The following is a 15,992-nucleotide window of genomic DNA, read 5'->3' as shown; positions in this document are numbered from 1 at the left end:
CACAAGGTGTTACTTGCCACATCTAAATATTACGGTCTGTCATGCAAGGCTACAAGAATTGATATCTACAAGCTTCAATGGCTGACGACTTACCAGAGGAATACGACGCTATAGTTTTAGGAACGGGTATGCTTTACTGTTATTCTATTAGATCTATTGTCATATTTGCGTTTCAGGCCTTATAGAGTCTATTGTGGCTGCTGCTTTGTCTCGAAATGGCAAGAGAGTGCTCCATCTTGACAGGTTAGTCTGTCTGTCACATTTAGACAACGAAATTTTGCTGTTGACAGTTTTTTGGGGCGAACAGTAATACGTACTATGGAGGGAATTGGTCTACTTTCAATTTGAGAGATTTGGAGGAGTGGCTTAGTCATGATACAGAGAAATCAGTGAGTACACACACACACACACACACACACACACACACACACACACACACACACACACACACACACACACACACACACACACACACACACACACACACACACACACACACACACACACAGCCCTTCTTGTTTGCCACGTTGTATCTAAACAAAAATATACATTCGTAGCTAAATTTCTATTGCTACTAATTTTAAAATACTATTTGTTTACTATAAGCACACGACATCAGTACATATGACAAGTCCAAAAACATTTTGAGAAAATGATGGGTATGTAGGCATGGGTATGTACTTATGTCATTTATGCCCATCTCCTACATCACATTCACAACTGCTGCAAGCGATATAGGTAAAAAGAGTGTGATGTAGGAGATGGGCATAAATGACATAAGTACATACCCATCCCTACATACCCATCATTTTCTCAAAATGTTTTTGGACTTGTTTCATACATTTTTAGATGGAAATGACAGTTTTAGTAAACGGAGTGCTTAGAATTTTGAACATGTGAGAATACTTTCATGTTCAAAATCCCAGGACAGACCACGTGGAGGTTGCACTCTCTGTCCCGCCCCCCTCCCACCCTAGGCCACGAATTTCAGGCTTTAATTAGATGCTGCACATCCCAGTTTAGCTACGGTATTTCTTTTGAAGTGACCTTTTAGCCTGGCTGACAAAAGTGAAATGTGAAATGTGAAAGAAAGAATACATCGGGTTTTTACTTGCCGATAGCTGGCTTCTGAGGCACTTAGTGTCAGCAGTGATAGTCTGTTTAGACTTGTGTAGTTTGAAATGGAAAAGACAGTTCTAGTAAATGTGTGCAGCTCGGCCGTGATTTCAATCTTTGATTGCATCTCTAGACAACTCCCACGTTACGCTCAGCATACACGGAAGTACGTAGCAGCTGATGGATGTATGTAATAACACTGATTGCATCTATAAACAGCTCCCATTTGCCTAGGGTTCCACGAAAGAGATACACGCTTACATGCACAGAGAGTCAGACAGGATGCCGCGTCGTTGAACATAGTCGTACATGTTCAACTACACACAACTGTAAGCAGCATGTAGCAGCAGGTGGAAGTGGCAGCTAGGCTTCCAAACGGTAGTCACATGTACACACGTGACCGGAACAACATGGCGTTGTGGGAAGCAGTACGTGGAACTGCATGGCAGCAGTTGACTGATACAAGGTGACTTTGCACATTTCTAGCTGGTGGATCAGTGCAATTCTTTGGACAAGAGCGAATCGTTTGGTGTGACTCTCGTCGTTGTAGCTGCTTTGAGTGAGGCGCTAGCCTGGCTGACAAAAGTGAAATGTGAAAAGTGAAATGTGAAATGTGAAATGTGAAATGTGAAAGAATAAATCGGTTTTTTACTTGCCGATAGCTGGCTTCTGAGGCGCTTAGTGTCAGCGGTAATAGTCTGGCTACCATTAGGAACGTTTGAAGTTGAGCGCTACGTGGGTCCGAGATCTCTGTAATGAGTTCTGAGAGATCCGGTTCGGATGCGTTTGGATACTTTTGTATGGAGCGCCATTTTAGATTCTTCGCATCCCTACATAGGGAGTGCTACCGCACTCCCTGATATCACAAGCCTGTAGGAAGCATTTCGAAAATGGTCCATTCTAGCGTGCGCTAAGAGGGTGTGGTCTAAGGATAGCGCATTGAGAGGGTGTGGTTAGGGTTTAAAGACGTCTCCTTGCCGATGTCTCGTTTAGGGAAGCTGAATGCTTGCACTGGTGTGGTTGGTCTTGTACCAGTAAGACGATTGTTGAACAACTTCCCTCTGCCATGATCACCTAATCTAAGCGGAATGTGACGCTGCTAGCTTAATTAATATTACTAGGCAGAGCAGAAAGGACGCTGAGGGAGGTAGCGACAGTGACGTGGCTACACAATGACCTTCTACTCCACGCTTTCAAGATAATGCTTTCAAGCAAACTACATACATATTAACTATTTAATTACCTATACCTTCAATCGGAAGTTTTAGCCAATCGTTGACTGGTGGAAGTACAAAATTTGAAATATGGTCCAGCCAAAACCGGACCGACCGGATCGGTTCCTACGGCCCTGTATCAGTCAATCTGTGTACCGTCAAACCTCATTATTCTGACCACATTTTTCCCGCTTTTTAGCATAAATGTGTGTGTGTGTGTGTGTGTGTGTGTGTGTGTGTGTGTGTGTGTGTGTGTGTGTGTGTGTGTGTGTGTGTGTGGTGCGATAACTCAGTTGGTTAGAGAGTCATCCTATGAAGAGATCACATCGGGAACTTTGCAGGGTTGCAGGTTCAAGTCACAGTAATGGCAAGCTATGGCATAATTTCCTTGGGCAAGAAACTTACACACAATTGCCTCTCTCGACTCAGGAGTATAAATGAGTACCTGGTCTTTGACTGGGGTGGCAAAGGCCTCCGACTGCGACAAAGTCCATCAGCCACTGCGGTCCGGGTGGGACTTCAGGTGCCCACACCACAGTTGGCGTCGCAGTCGGTGCTCCTGCGAGCACCTGGCCAGGCTCCAGGAGATTGCTTAGCATGCATGGCCCATGACTCCTGCTTAGTGCCCAGCCATCTGGCTGTGGGCATTACCGTTTAACGGCAGCTCCTTATCCATTTGCCATTTGCCATTTGTGTGCTTGTGTGTAGACTCAGTCTAATGATGGTGAGATAAGTACTGAGTGTCGAGACGATTTTGGTTTGTTACTGAAAGAAGATGAGACGACTTTGGATATCGGTAGTTACTGGTGTGGAAACATTACCGACATCGAGGTAGCTGCCATAGACAGGTGATATACATACATGAGCTTGATTGATATTTACATATTTTAGTTTGTCTATGTGCATGTCTATATGGTTTTGTTTCGTCTTGTCAATCAGTTATCAGGTAGCTCTTGTCTTCTGTTTGACTCTCTATCTGTGATGTCATTGCATCGTTTCTTTGTCATCATTTCTGTTTGTCTGCAATCACGTTTGTTATCAGCATTGTGTGTCTTAGATTGGTGTGTTTGCTACTTCATTAGTCTGTCTGTTTGCTGTGTGTTTGTCTACTTTTTGTTCATTTTTTGTTTGTCTGTTATCTTGGGTCTGTTGTGCATACGTTGTATACAACACATGCAAAGGCTGAAATGGCAAGTGGGTGACTTCTTGCATAGAACATTTGACAGCAAGCAAGTACAGTCTTTACTGAAGTCAGAAGAACCAAGCCAATCAGACTTGACAGCAGCAGCAGCATCAGTGGGAGCTGATAACATTTCCACGGAAACTGAGCGGCTACCAGCAGATGAGAAAGTAGAATCTGGTGATCTAGTGTCTGAATCAGTTGATGGATGTGAGGAGGGACAGCCTCAGCAGCTCGGAGATCATGAAGCTTCTAATGAATCTACTCATAGTGGCACTGCCATTGAGAGTGATATTGCATCCGTCTCCCAACCAGACACACAACCAGTATGCATCACAGTGTGTCTCTAAGCTCAGACTGGAAATTAATTGTTGTGACTGCAGGTCACTTGGAGTGCCATAAAAGACCAATGGAGGAGATTCAATATTGATTTAGTTCCAAAGGTATGAGAATGTGTGTGTGTGTGTGTGTGTGTGTGTGTGTGTGTGTGTGTGTGTGTGTGTGTGTGTGTGTGTGTGTGTGTGCGTGCACACATGCACATTCATGTGTGCATTCGTGTGTGTGTGTGTGTGTGTGTGTGTGTGTGGTGTGTGTGTGTGTGTGTGTGTGTGACTGTATGTGTGTGTGTGTGACTGTATGTGTGTGTGTGTGTGTGTGTGTGTGTGTGTGTGTGTGTGTGTGTGTGTGTGTGTGTGTGTGTGTGACTGTATGTGTGTGTGTGTGACTGTGTGTGTGTGTGTGTGTGTGTGCATGTGTGTGTGTGTGTGTGTGTGTGTGTGTGTGTGTGTGTGTGTGTGCGTGCACATGCGCATTCATGTGTGCGTTCATGTGTGTGTGTGTGTGTGTGTGTGTGTGTGTGTGTGTGTGTGTGTGTGTGTGTGTGTGTGTGACTGTATGTGTGTGTGACTGTGTGTGTGTGTGTGTGTGTGTGTGTGTGTGTGTGTGTGTGTGTGTGTGTGTGTGTGTGTGTGTGTGTGTGTGTGTGTGTGCTATAAACAAATTAATGTTGTAATATTTGTTTGTAGTTTTTGTTTTGTCGTGGTGCAATGGTTGAACTTCTCATCAAGTCTACTATTAGTCGCTATCTAGAATTTAAAGCAGTGGTGAAATTTCTGACATATCGGCTTGATGGCACACTCCAGCAGGTTTAGAATTCTTTTCAATTAATGCACACACACACACACACACACACACACACACACACACACACACACACACACACACACACACACACACACACACACACACACACACACACACACACACACAGAGTCTTTAAGCAGTTGAGATATTACTTTACGACAAATGAAGGTCTGATGATTACAGGTGCCACAATCTCGTTCAGATGTCTTTAGTAGTACATCCATTGGAATGGTGGAGAAACGAGTTTTAATGAAATTTCTCTCATTTTGCTTGGAGTACGATGCAAACGCGGACGAATTTGAAGGCAAGTTGCTACAAACTTGTCACACAAAGCCGGTAGCATGTACATTTGCATTGATACTGCAGCCTATCACGACAAGCCGTTTGTTGAGTTTCTTCGTGCTCGACATCTCTCTCACAATCTACAGCATTTTGTATTGTACGCAATTGCAATGAAAACGGAAGACACACCCACAAAGGAGGTGCAGTCGTGTTGTTCGTCTTCGAATGCTGCGATTGTGACGAATTTATTTTTAGGGTTTAAAGGCTTGTCAACGATACCTACAGTCATTAGGCCGCTATGGCAACACACCATTTTTATGGACATTATATGGCGTCGGTGAACTGCCTCAAGCATTTTGTAGGTACACGTGTATCCTCACCTACAACACATTGCCAGTCTGTTTCAAGTCATATATTGTTGTTAGACTGTGTGCCGTGTTTGGGGGACTATACGTTCTCAACAGGAAAATCGAGAAAGTCGTCGTGAATCCATCCAACCAGTTTGTCTACCTGTGATGGAAATGAAAAACTGTAGGTGACATTCATCGTATGTATAGGTTTCAGGCGGTTATATCAGAAGGGAAGAGACTACAGGCAAGGTAAATGAATTTGAGGAAATGTGTGTGACCAGTCTTGTCCATACTTGGTCATTACTGGATACCGACTTCTCAGAGAGGCATCCAGGACTGATGAGGGTGAGAGATCCCAGATTGGGTCAAGTCTGCATAGAAGCGGTTACAGAGTGGAATATCATGCTCTAGCAAGAGGTTGGCCTGACTTTTTAAATTTTAGGCATTCCTTGTAATTATCGACATCAAAATTTAGTTCGATGTCTATTTTGTGGCATCCTATTCACTACTGTAGTTATTTGCTATCAAAATATAAACATAGAATTTGGCTCGTTTGTATTGTTCTGTTGCATTGTATTGATCACGATGGCATCAGGGGTGGTTGTCATGGCGGTTGTCATGGTGGTTGTGATTGTCATGGTGGTTATGGTTGTCATGGTGGTTGTCATGGTGGTTGTGGTTGTGGTTGTCATGGTGGTTGTGGTTGGTTGTGGTTGTCATGGTGGTTGTGGTTGTGGTTGTCATTGTGGTTGTCACCATGGTGGTTGCCATTGTGGTTGTCATGGTGGTTACAGTTACTGGCAATCAATATTGGTGGTCGAGGCCTTGCTGGTTTCTGCTATAGGACTACCGCAACACAATGGTGTATTTGAAAAATTGTATGTATTATGTATGTACAATGCTAAATATAGGACTATACTAGAGGACTACTACGATGCTGCTTACTATAATTAGATCTTGCCGACTGCTTCTGTCAGTTGTGTGGACTTTTCGGTCGCTCATTGATTCCCTACCAGCATTTATGCAATACTAACTGCCTTGACCAATTATGTACGTACGTCTAATCAAAGCAAAAGTGTGGTCGGTCATGAACACCAGTTGGTCGGTTGACCATTATATTCCACTCTGAGTTATCACGACCCTGTAGTTTGTTGCTGGCAACAGTTGACAAAGACTCCATTGTGTTGTGTTATAGTTGGCTCATTGGTGGCTCATCGTATCTCAATGGCTGTTTTTCGACGTCAGTGCCGAGCATCAGGTAGCCTTTAATTTGAAATTATTGAGGCTGTATTGTGAAGAGCAGATCAACGTTGGGTTGATGTTTGATGTCTATAGAATTGGATCTCGTGCAGTGTTTGTAACAGACAAGTCACTTCGACCAGAAAACGAAGAGAGTGTGAGAAATAATGTGTTTGTAACTAGAACTGCTTGGCTATTTGCAGTTGGTTTAATTTTTAATTTTTATTTTATTTTTTATTTATTTGTAATTTTTTGTATTCTTTGTATTTTCAATTTGTATTTGTATTTTCCATTTTTTATTTTTATTTTTTTATTATTATGTTTTTATTTTCATTTTATTTTTGTATTGTTTCCCTATTTTGTATTTTTAATTTTCTACTTTGGTTTAATAATTTTTATAATTTTTGCATTTTTACAATTTTTTATTTCTATTTTTTTATTGTTTCCCATTTTTAGTTTTTAGTTTTTATATTTTCTCATTTTTAAATTTTAAATTTTAGTTTAATTTTTTATTTTAATTTAATTTTTTAATTTTTTATATTTTTCAATTTTGTTTGTTTCTTTAGTTTTTCTCAATTTTTATTTTTTTAATTTTTTTGTATTTTTTCATTTGTTTGTTTGCAATTTTTCTGTATTTTTTCAATTTTTACTTTTAATTTATCATTTTAATTTTTTTAAATTATATATTTATTTAATTAATAAATTAATTTATTTGTAGGTAACTCTTGTCACGGTGCCACCACATGCTGCAAACAGTCTTGGTTTAGTTAATGTCATTGAACTGCCTCCAGTCAGCTTTGCCTGTCCAAAACATATCTGTCAGTGCTTGACAAATGATTTCATTACACAAACTGTATGTATCCCTACACACAATGTTGTCATAGACTTGGTGCATTTGACTTGTAAATCAAGTGGGAAAACAGCGAGAGAAGATCTGGAAGCAACAGCAGAGCTGCTGTTCAACTTCAGCAACACTCCTGATGAATCTAGTGGTACATAGAGACACTTGAGGACATGGATATTACAGTGACATGTTTGTTGTGTCTTGTTGTTCCAGGGAGTAAGCCGAATGTTCTATGGAGGATGTATTTTAGTCAAACTGCTGTAGCTGGTGGTGAAAACAAAGTGTGCTTGCCAGCTAATGTAGTGCTCACGTCACAGCCAGATACGGAACTTGGATTCGAATCGGCTGTGAAAGAGGTAAGTTGACGAAAAATAAATGACAACAGAAATATGTAGTTTACTGTATAGTAATACACACACACACACACACACACACACACACACACACACACACACACACACACACACACACACACACACACACACACACACACACGCACGCACACACACACACATGCATGACTTCCTAACCTCAGTATTCCAGACAGGTCAGAGACCCCAAATAATCTCTATCCATCCTCAGTTTATTCTGCTTTTAGGCAGCCTCTATATTTCATCGCATCTGCCCGAACGAGGATTTCTTACCAGCTCCTCCAGATCCTGAGGACATCATATATGATCCGGACGAGGTACACGAGCTTCCATCATCGAATCCCGGTCACGAACAAAGCGAAGTAACCACAGATGGTCAAAGCGAAAGCAACAGAACAGAAGAACTAACAGAGGCAAAGTCGGGTTGTGAGACGAGCGAAGAGACGACGACGTCTGGATCAACAACAGAGAGTCAGACTTCAAACGTTATGTAGCTAGATATCTGCCTGTCAGAGTGACTGTTGGCCAATCTGTATATATAAAATCTATTTTTCTCACTTAGTAACTAACTCTGCCATCAACTCAAAAGCATTTATAGAAACACTATGGTGTCATAATCATCGAGATTCAATTGACAACCAGTTTGTTATTTAATCTTGTTAATATCAAATGGGTCCTCAAATATCAACTCTCGCCACTTCCCAATCCATTTGGCAGCAAGCTCTCTGTCGTAGCTGCACAACTTTGGTCGTCCTGTATTGTTGCTATGAGCCTCTTGACACCAACCATCCACTGATTTACTTCTGTAACGTGGTTGACCATGAGGGCCACGTGAATGTCGTGAGCTGCTCGTTTGTCTCTTGCTTCCAATGCGGCGACTAGTTTCCTCAACTGTTCCTTGACGGATGGAGATAATGCTCCCGATTCCCATTGACCCTTCAAAATTCCAAGACGACGTCTGACGTCATCCAGAAGCCGTTTCTAAATCAAGAAGGCTAGAGTAGTAAATAGATACAAAGGCAATCTGTTCCAGAAGTAGACAAAAATGCAATACTATCTCACAAACTATTTGTAGCTAATTTTTAGCTTTTATTAGTATTGGCTCTTTACATTAGATTATCAAGTCGCAGGCGGTCTGGGTCTACGAGGCAAGTCGCAGGCGGTCTGGTCTACGAGGCCAACTAAACGCAATCACGCAAGCCCAAAAAACAGCTACAAACGTATTAAAAGTGGTCTTACATCAAGCTGAGATTTCTGCCTCTCGAACACACATTCTAAATCACCAATAACAGAACCCGACTCATCAATGACGTCACTTCCGGTTATGACTGTCTTTGTAGTGTCAGTGTCAGTGTCTGGCACCGTCGCCTTCGTAGGCTGTTTCTCGTTTAGTGGTGCGAGTGGCGGTCCTGACGCGAGAGAGAGAGTCGACGACGGACCGTTCTCGTGAGATTTCGATGAAAAACCGGGCACGTGATTCGGTCTGCGACTCAGAACAGTCCGTGATGTGATGGTTGGTTGGTAGGTGAGTGTTGGAGGATCGTTCCATCCACCACAGTTGGCCATCACACTCCTACTCACTCAATCAAGCTCGTCCTGTACAAATGAACCTCAACCTCCCCGCCCCCGTGTAGCGCCGATATATAAAGTCAGGTCTGGGAGATCGAGGCTAGTTATTATTACGCGCATGCGTGATAACCTCGACTCAAGACCAGTCAACAGAGACTGGTCGTCCTCGACTGTTTGACCTTCTAGTTGGACGCTTTACCGACCATCTTTTCGTCCGTACTTCGAGATAATGAATTAGACAAGACGTCGACTACAAGGTAACGTCACTCTGACGACCGATTTCGCGACTGGCGCTTCGAGAATGAATAGAAATTCGTTAGCTTGACGTATCCTATGTCTCTCATTCTCTGTTTCATCTTTCAGTAGTCGGACGTTTGTTGATAGAGCGACCTTGTCGTTGTCGTCGGCTATTTTCGTCTGTCTCCGTTTGTTTTCTGCCTGCTGAATGGTCTGACGTAGTAGCATAGCTGCCTGACGGTGTGATGTTGTTGTAGATGTTAAGTTAACATGACAATATGCCATACAACATACACACAGTGGGGCTTGTGTATTCGCACTTAGTAGGTCTATGTGTTGTTAGTCTTTTCTGTGATTGTATGCGAGCATGGAGGTCACTAGACGGATTTACAGATGAAAATTGGTGTTGCAGGTGGTTACTCTGTAGGAATTGTAAACAACACAGCACGTTTTTATGGCTAATAATAAGTTACCGATAGCGGTCCTTCTCTCTTTGTGTGTTGCCTCCTACACGGCTGTTGTTGTCACCGAAAGTCAGTTCTCGATTTTATTGTTAGTCACGTGACTTTGTGGATTGATGTGGTGGGTGTTGTAGAAACGGACGAGCAACGGGTTGTTGTTGTCGTCGATGCTCTGAGAGAGTTGCACAAGTTGTTGGATGATGACAAGAGTGGATGCATTGATTCAAGTGAATCGAAGGATGTGAGTTGGTCATACCTATGCACGTGTATGTGTACTGTACTCTACAGTAGGAATGAGGATCGTTGTGTATGATGAAAAATTGTCTGACTGACTGACTGATTGAGTGAGTGACAGTTTAGTGACAAACTTAGCACAGTAATGCTTGATGTATGGATAGCACCATAGTGTGCAGGCTGAGAAAGCTACATGTGCCACTCTTCATTAGTCGATCCTGACATACACTTAATTAATTACAGTGGAGTGTGTGAATTACCTACGACCACCCAAGGGACTGTCCTCAACTGTGCCTAATCCTCAGGTGGTCCCAATTCAATCATCAGACTGGCATTTGTACATGTAGACTGATCCATATACATCATGTTTTTGTATACAACCCTGTGACAATCCAAATATGTATTGTACTGTATTAATAAGCAGATCAAAATGCTGCCAACGTGGGTTTTTCCAACACCACAATTTTTATTGACTACGGGCCGACTCAGAGGCTTTTAATAACGTCAATGGTCTTATATAGTGTCATGCTCAATTGGATCAGTCTGGTTTGTAAAGTCTATTGCAAGTACCGGAAGCAAACCCTGCTTCAGAAGTACTTAGACCATCACGGCTGTCTAGAAAGAAGACATGACTTTACGAAGGATCCGAGTAGATACCAGAAGCACTGTTTTCTGTAAGTGCTGCAGGTTGTGATGACCTGGAATAATGTGCAGCCACCATGCAATACCTGCGTACACTGTGCCCAAAGCTCCCAAGACCACCAGAACCACCAGTGTTCGACAACGCCACATGCGGCTATCTCCACTCGCAAGTCGCTGTGCTTTGCCAACTTCTCAGCATGTTTTTTGCCAATGTTGCCATCAGCAGGACAGCTGATATGTACATAATTATAATATAATTTATGTGTCCGCTGTAACATGTTACTCATTTTCACAGACGCAGAAGAACCTGATGCAACAACTCTCAATAAAACTAGATGTATAATGCTACAATGATGTATCAAAGGTTACTAGTAGATACTGTTGAGGTTTATGTGGGATCTACCTTCAGATAGCAATAATATGGTTCATTTATTATAGGGTTAGAAGGGGAGAAAAAAATATAGATATATAGATATAGATATGTATATATATGTATGTATGTATGTATGTATGTATGTATAACTTTAAAAGGCAACTCGTTCCGTTATTGATTAATTTTATTTCTTCACTGGCTGAGAGTCACAAAGATCTTTCTTGACAATTCTGTTTGCATACGTTTCTTGTCTTTGACGCTATGCAATTTGACATTTACAAAAGCCTGTACAAGTGTTGCACACATGACAAGCACGTGTTTCCAGAAGAGTGCCTGAGCACTCATGTCTTGGTGTCCACATTTCAAAGATCAAAACTTACCCTTGGGTCATAGAATTGTGTCTGCTATTTGTAATTCCCATGTGCTCATTTTTCCAGGCTCCAAATGTATGCAAACGTTTTGAGTTTTTGAGGGACTGTCATTGAGTATCTGCATTTCTTAGGTGCCCCCCTTTGTCAGGTGGTCACAAGGACAGGTGCCACTGTAATTAAGTTTGCTTAGACTTTTTAGGTTATGGAGGTAATGGAAAGCTTTCTTAAGAAGGAGATATTACAGATGAGTGATAGACAGACAAACAAACAAGACAAAGAGAAATACACGTTTACACACAAAGTGTGATAGGCAAATGGAAGAAGTGGACGATAGACAGAGTTGTATGGGCAAACAGCAACGAAATAATAAACAAATTTACAATTTGTATATACAACCACACACATACATGCACACTCACCTCACACACACTTAAGCACACACATGCATACGTACACGCGCGCGCGCACACACACACACACACACACACACACACACACACACACACACACACACACACACACACACACAGCTAACAATGTTTCTATGATGTAGTTCTTGCGTGTGGAACTTCAATATGAAGAATCGGATGATGACAAAGAGAAATATTTTCATGCTGATGGGGATGACTTGTCCATCACAGTTGATGATCTCTACAGGGCATGGCTGAGCAACCCTGGTATATTACGATTACAGCATCACAACTGGTGATCGTGTTGAAACGTGTTGTATACACATCAATTGTTTTGTATTTTGTGCAGTTCGTAACTGGACAAATTTAGATATTTTGACCTGGCTGAAAGAGGTTGTACAGTTGCCACAGTATGAGCAGGCATTTGTGGAGCAAAATATCACAGGAGATGTGTTGCCAGTGTTAGTATTGATTGGTTTCTGGTGTGTGCGTGTGTGTGTGTGTGTGTGCACGTGTGTGTGTGTGTGTGTGTGCACGCGCGTGTGTGTGTATCTATCTCTGTATGTTGTTTTTGTTTGGTCACCAGACGGTTCATCTTTGTCTTCACTTTTTCTCTGCTTATGGATCGTATCTGAAGGTTTCCTTACTCTTTCAGATTGGCTAGTCAAAGTGGGCAGTTTATGCAGAGAAAGTTGGGCATCGTCAGCGTTCAACACAGAAAGAAGCTAGAGCTAAGAGCCACCGATGTTGTACTGTTTGGACCAGTTTCTCTAGGAAATGGTATGCACACAAGGACGTGTACACAGTCTGGTTACTTAATTTGTTGTGTTTATTCAATGTGTTATGCACACTTGTGTGTAGTGTAACTATTGTTGGTGTTGTATGTAGTCTTGGTCTAATAATCATTATGAAGTAACAGCAGCTTGTGATATTGAGTATTTAAATGGTTGTTTGAGGTCCCACAAAGATTAGATTTTACTATGTGATTATTGGACACTAGCTAGCACTTCTGCACTTGTGAGTACTGACACATGTATGAGTCTTCTTTGAGACGACTACTACACAAGGTGGATCGTCTTTGTGCACTCATGTGTACACTTGTGTGTCCAGATTCTAGTCTATTGAAAGACGTCGTCGTGTTCATATCTTTGACGACGACCACACTCTTGATGTGTTATGCATACAAGGTGAGACAGAAGGCTCAACAGCAGGTAGCAAAGATGATGACTGATGTGGAGTCACTTCAACAAGCAGAGAGAGAACTGAAAAGTCTTCAAGAGCGGTTTACACGATCTGTTGTCTGTAATGCCAATCGGTCGCTTGATTAACAATAGTGTGTTCGTGTAGAATTAGTGGCAGTAATGAAGTTGATTTTGAAAGCTATGATAAGGTTTGTGAATGTCCACGATTGTTTTGGAATGAATGATCAGCATGAGGTGTGTGGACAGGAGACGTTAACAGTAAGTCGAGAAGAGCAGCAGGAAGAGATACAAAGATTGCGATTTGCTGAAGAAGAGTTAGAAGAAGTTAGTAGTTTCTCTCTGTGTCTCTCATTCTTTCTAACACACACACACACACACACACACACACACACACACACACACACACACACACACACACACACACACACACACACACACACACACACACACACACACACACACACACACACACATCAAACCACATTGTGTGTTGCTATGTCATCTGAATTTAGGTTCGTGCTGCTCTGTTGGAAGCTCAACACGAATTGGCACAGAGGAGCTACACTATTAGTTCAGAGCTACGTCAGCTATTGCATCAAACCTATAAAAGAGAGAAGAAATATTATGACATGATGAAGAAACAGGTTCTCAAAGAGTTCGAAGCTGCAAAAGATCAGGTAAACTAACTAATCAGTATTAGGGACAAAACTACACAAAAAGGTTTGTGGAGTTGCTCATTACATGTTGTTTGCATGCAGTGTGAGAGAATCAACAAAAAGAGATCTTCGTTGCTTGGTTCTTTGAGGTTAGCCCATGGCAGTCACTTTACTGATATTGATGGAAGAATTGCCGAAGCGAGGTATGTTTGAATGATTACTTGCCAAGTTGATGTTTCAGTACATACTGGTAGCTGTGTTGTTGTTTCTCCTTTTTCTTGTATTAATGTATTCATACAATGTATTGATGTTTATGATCATGAATGTCTGTAGGTCGTCTTTAATTACATTGACAAATGATTTGCAAGAGCAACAGTCAAGATGGAAGCAGATTGAGATATTGTGTGGACAGAAACTGAATTCGTCACTTGTTTCTCCTGTGACCTTGGAACCTGTCCGAGAACACGAGGTGATGTCAGCAGTAGGAGAACAAGCTAGAAATGGCTGGATATTATCATCTGTTGCTGGATCTGGCTCTGACTCTGTGAGTGTCTGCAGCTTGTCGACTCGCTCCAGTATCCCTGGAACAGATGGAGATGGACTTTGGCAACTTGGCTTTCCACGGTTAAAGAATAGGAGCAATTCAGAAACTGGTACGAGTGCAACATTTAGACAGCAAAAAGTTCCTGGAAACAAGAGAGACCAGCTGTCTTTTGCATTAAATGATGACAAACAAGCAACAGGAAGCGTTTCATCGTGTAGTTCAACTGCATCGCTTCCTTCTTTATGTGTGTTCTCACAGAAGGGCTGTGAATCATCACTACGGCAGCAGCAACGACAAATGGTACCTTTATCTGTAGTCGGGAGACAAAAGTCTGATCCTTCATTGAGGGCGTCTGATGAACGTGAAGAAAGTGATCTGCTCAATTTCTATCAAAACAAGAAAAGTTATGTTGCAGATTACAACTCTTTAGCTTGTGCTATTGTTCCTCAACCTGAGAGAGAACTGGCCAATACCAATATCTCCGGTAGTAGAGACAACAGTTCGTTAGACGTTTATGAAGAAGGGGTAATGGGAGGGAACGTTAGTGACTCAGAAGTGATGAATTGTGGTGGCAAAAAGAAACGCAAACGATTTTGGTCGATTAAGGTGGCCAAGAATCCAAATTTGTAGTTGAATGAGGAACTAGGTATGTCTAGAGCATAGTGCTGTATGTACACATGATTACTTTAAGTACATGAAAAATTTCAGAATTGAAGGGTCGTTCATTGATTGGGTCTTGCGAGTACCGTAGACCGTGAGTTGTGCGGTATTGTACGTATGTATAGTTAGACTTTACGTTTGGTTGTTGCGTTATACTAATCATAGTTTCAAGTTCTATTTATCTTTTAACATCTATTAATATCAAACTGGAATATTTTAGAGCTCTCTTCAATCACGTTTTAATTAAGTTGGACATTACGATGTTTTGAGTCTGTTCAAACGCGCATAACGTGAAATATTCGCAAAATCTAGCACCCTGAGTCTGTTTCAAGGTGTAGACTAATTCTTAACTACAAATTGTTACAATGTAGATGTCTGTTGATATCTACAGGGTGTATGTTTTTCAATTAATAAAAACGATATTGATAAGCACTTGTGTGATGTATAATTGATAACAACACAGCGTGGCTAAAAAATCATAGAAGGTAACGGGCACACTCAGGAAATGCTCAAAATATATATACCCATAAAATACACACTTCGAGTATTGGCAACAGCTGTCAATATTTGGTTGAGATTCAGTATGCATATCGTTTGTGTACAAAATGGAATGATCCAAAGGTGATACATTTAATCAATTGAAGAAAGTCAGTAATTTCTATGTACAGCCAATATATATATATATATATATATATATATATATATATATATATATATATATATATATATATATATATATATATATATTGGCCCAAATATATATATATATATATATATATATTGGGCTACAGTTTATGGGATATCATCACTGCCTTCTGTATACATCTCAATCGAAATGTCAATGTTTATCCGGGATTTTCTTTGTTTCCGCCCCATATCCGAGAGTTTCAACGT

At 41.3% G+C, this 15,992-nt stretch overlaps 3 protein-coding genes across 5 annotated transcripts; 2 read left to right on the top strand and 1 right to left on the bottom strand.

The window, feature by feature from the left end:
• Positions 1-63: 63 nt before the first annotated feature.
• Positions 64-8,233, top strand: LOC134189437 (rab proteins geranylgeranyltransferase component A 1-like). Of its 2 annotated transcripts, XM_062657702.1 has the most exons (18): positions 64-126; positions 177-243; positions 308-389; positions 3,039-3,178; positions 3,545-3,836; positions 3,894-3,953; positions 4,536-4,655; positions 4,837-4,957; positions 5,020-5,135; positions 5,191-5,297; positions 5,361-5,435; positions 5,493-5,534; positions 6,481-6,543; positions 6,621-6,681; positions 7,243-7,342; positions 7,409-7,516; positions 7,582-7,724; positions 7,967-8,233. In XM_062657702.1, the coding sequence occupies exons 1-18, from the start codon at positions 78-80 to the stop codon at positions 8,231-8,233; spliced, it is 2,013 nt and encodes a 670-aa protein (XP_062513686.1). In that variant the 5' UTR covers positions 64-77. The 2 variants fall into 2 exon arrangements, with proteins under 2 accessions (XP_062513686.1, XP_062513685.1); XM_062657701.1 differs by having other exon boundaries at positions 7,243-7,516.
• Positions 8,234-8,270: 37 nt separating this feature from the next.
• LOC134189444 (steroid receptor RNA activator 1-like) lies at positions 8,271-9,410 on the bottom strand. Its single transcript, XM_062657716.1, has 2 exons — positions 8,979-9,410; positions 8,271-8,720 (listed from the first exon to the last, which is right to left on the bottom strand). The coding sequence occupies exons 1-2, from the start codon at positions 9,303-9,305 to the stop codon at positions 8,424-8,426; spliced, it is 624 nt and encodes a 207-aa protein (XP_062513700.1). The 5' UTR covers positions 9,306-9,410; the 3' UTR covers positions 8,271-8,423.
• Positions 9,411-9,423: 13 nt separating this feature from the next.
• LOC134189439 (stromal interaction molecule homolog) lies at positions 9,424-15,167 on the top strand. 2 transcript variants are annotated; one of them, XM_062657703.1, is made up of 12 exons: positions 9,424-9,565; positions 9,958-10,078; positions 10,141-10,247; positions 12,180-12,303; positions 12,386-12,497; positions 12,692-12,816; positions 13,147-13,318; positions 13,384-13,426; positions 13,485-13,562; positions 13,751-13,915; positions 13,997-14,097; positions 14,228-15,167. In XM_062657703.1, exons 2-12 carry the CDS (start codon positions 10,000-10,002, stop codon positions 15,066-15,068), a joined length of 1,947 nt encoding a protein of 648 aa, XP_062513687.1. In that variant the 5' UTR covers positions 9,424-9,565; positions 9,958-9,999; the 3' UTR covers positions 15,069-15,167. The 2 variants fall into 2 exon arrangements, with proteins under 2 accessions (XP_062513687.1, XP_062513688.1); XM_062657704.1 differs by lacking the exon at positions 9,424-9,565 and having other exon boundaries at positions 9,611-10,078.
• Positions 15,168-15,992: the final 825 nt, after the last annotated feature.

This window comes from Corticium candelabrum, chromosome 14 (assembly GCF_963422355.1).
Source record: "Corticium candelabrum chromosome 14, ooCorCand1.1, whole genome shotgun sequence".
Lineage (NCBI taxonomy): Eukaryota > Metazoa > Porifera > Homoscleromorpha > Homosclerophorida > Plakinidae > Corticium > Corticium candelabrum.
The sequence above is the reverse complement of the archived record's forward strand: the minus strand, read 5'-3'. Positions and strand labels throughout refer to the sequence as shown.

Excerpts from the sequence above, each read along its gene's own strand:
- LOC134189437 (XM_062657701.1), top strand. The coding sequence starts at position 78 with ATGGCTGACGACTTACCAGAGGAATACGACGCTATAGTTTTAGGAACG. Across the intron at positions 4,958-5,019 it reads AAACGCGGACGAATTTGAAG|CCTATCACGACAAGCCGTTT; the intron begins GCAAGTTGCTAC and ends TTGATACTGCAG. Across the intron at positions 5,136-5,190 it reads AAGACACACCCACAAAGGAG|GGTTTAAAGGCTTGTCAACG; the intron begins GTGCAGTCGTGT and ends ATTTATTTTTAG.
- LOC134189444 (XM_062657716.1), bottom strand. The coding sequence starts at position 9,305 with ATGGCCAACTGTGGTGGATGGAACGATCCTCCAACACTCACCTACCAA. Across the intron at positions 8,721-8,978 it reads GGCAGAAATCTCAGCTTGAT|AAACGGCTTCTGGATGACGT; the intron begins GTAAGACCACTT and ends TTCTTGATTTAG.
- LOC134189439 (XM_062657703.1), top strand. The coding sequence starts at position 10,000 with ATGGCTAATAATAAGTTACCGATAGCGGTCCTTCTCTCTTTGTGTGTT. Across the intron at positions 12,498-12,691 it reads ACAGGAGATGTGTTGCCAGT|ATTGGCTAGTCAAAGTGGGC; the intron begins GTTAGTATTGAT and ends TTACTCTTTCAG. Across the intron at positions 13,563-13,750 it reads CTGAAGAAGAGTTAGAAGAA|GTTCGTGCTGCTCTGTTGGA; the intron begins GTTAGTAGTTTC and ends ATCTGAATTTAG.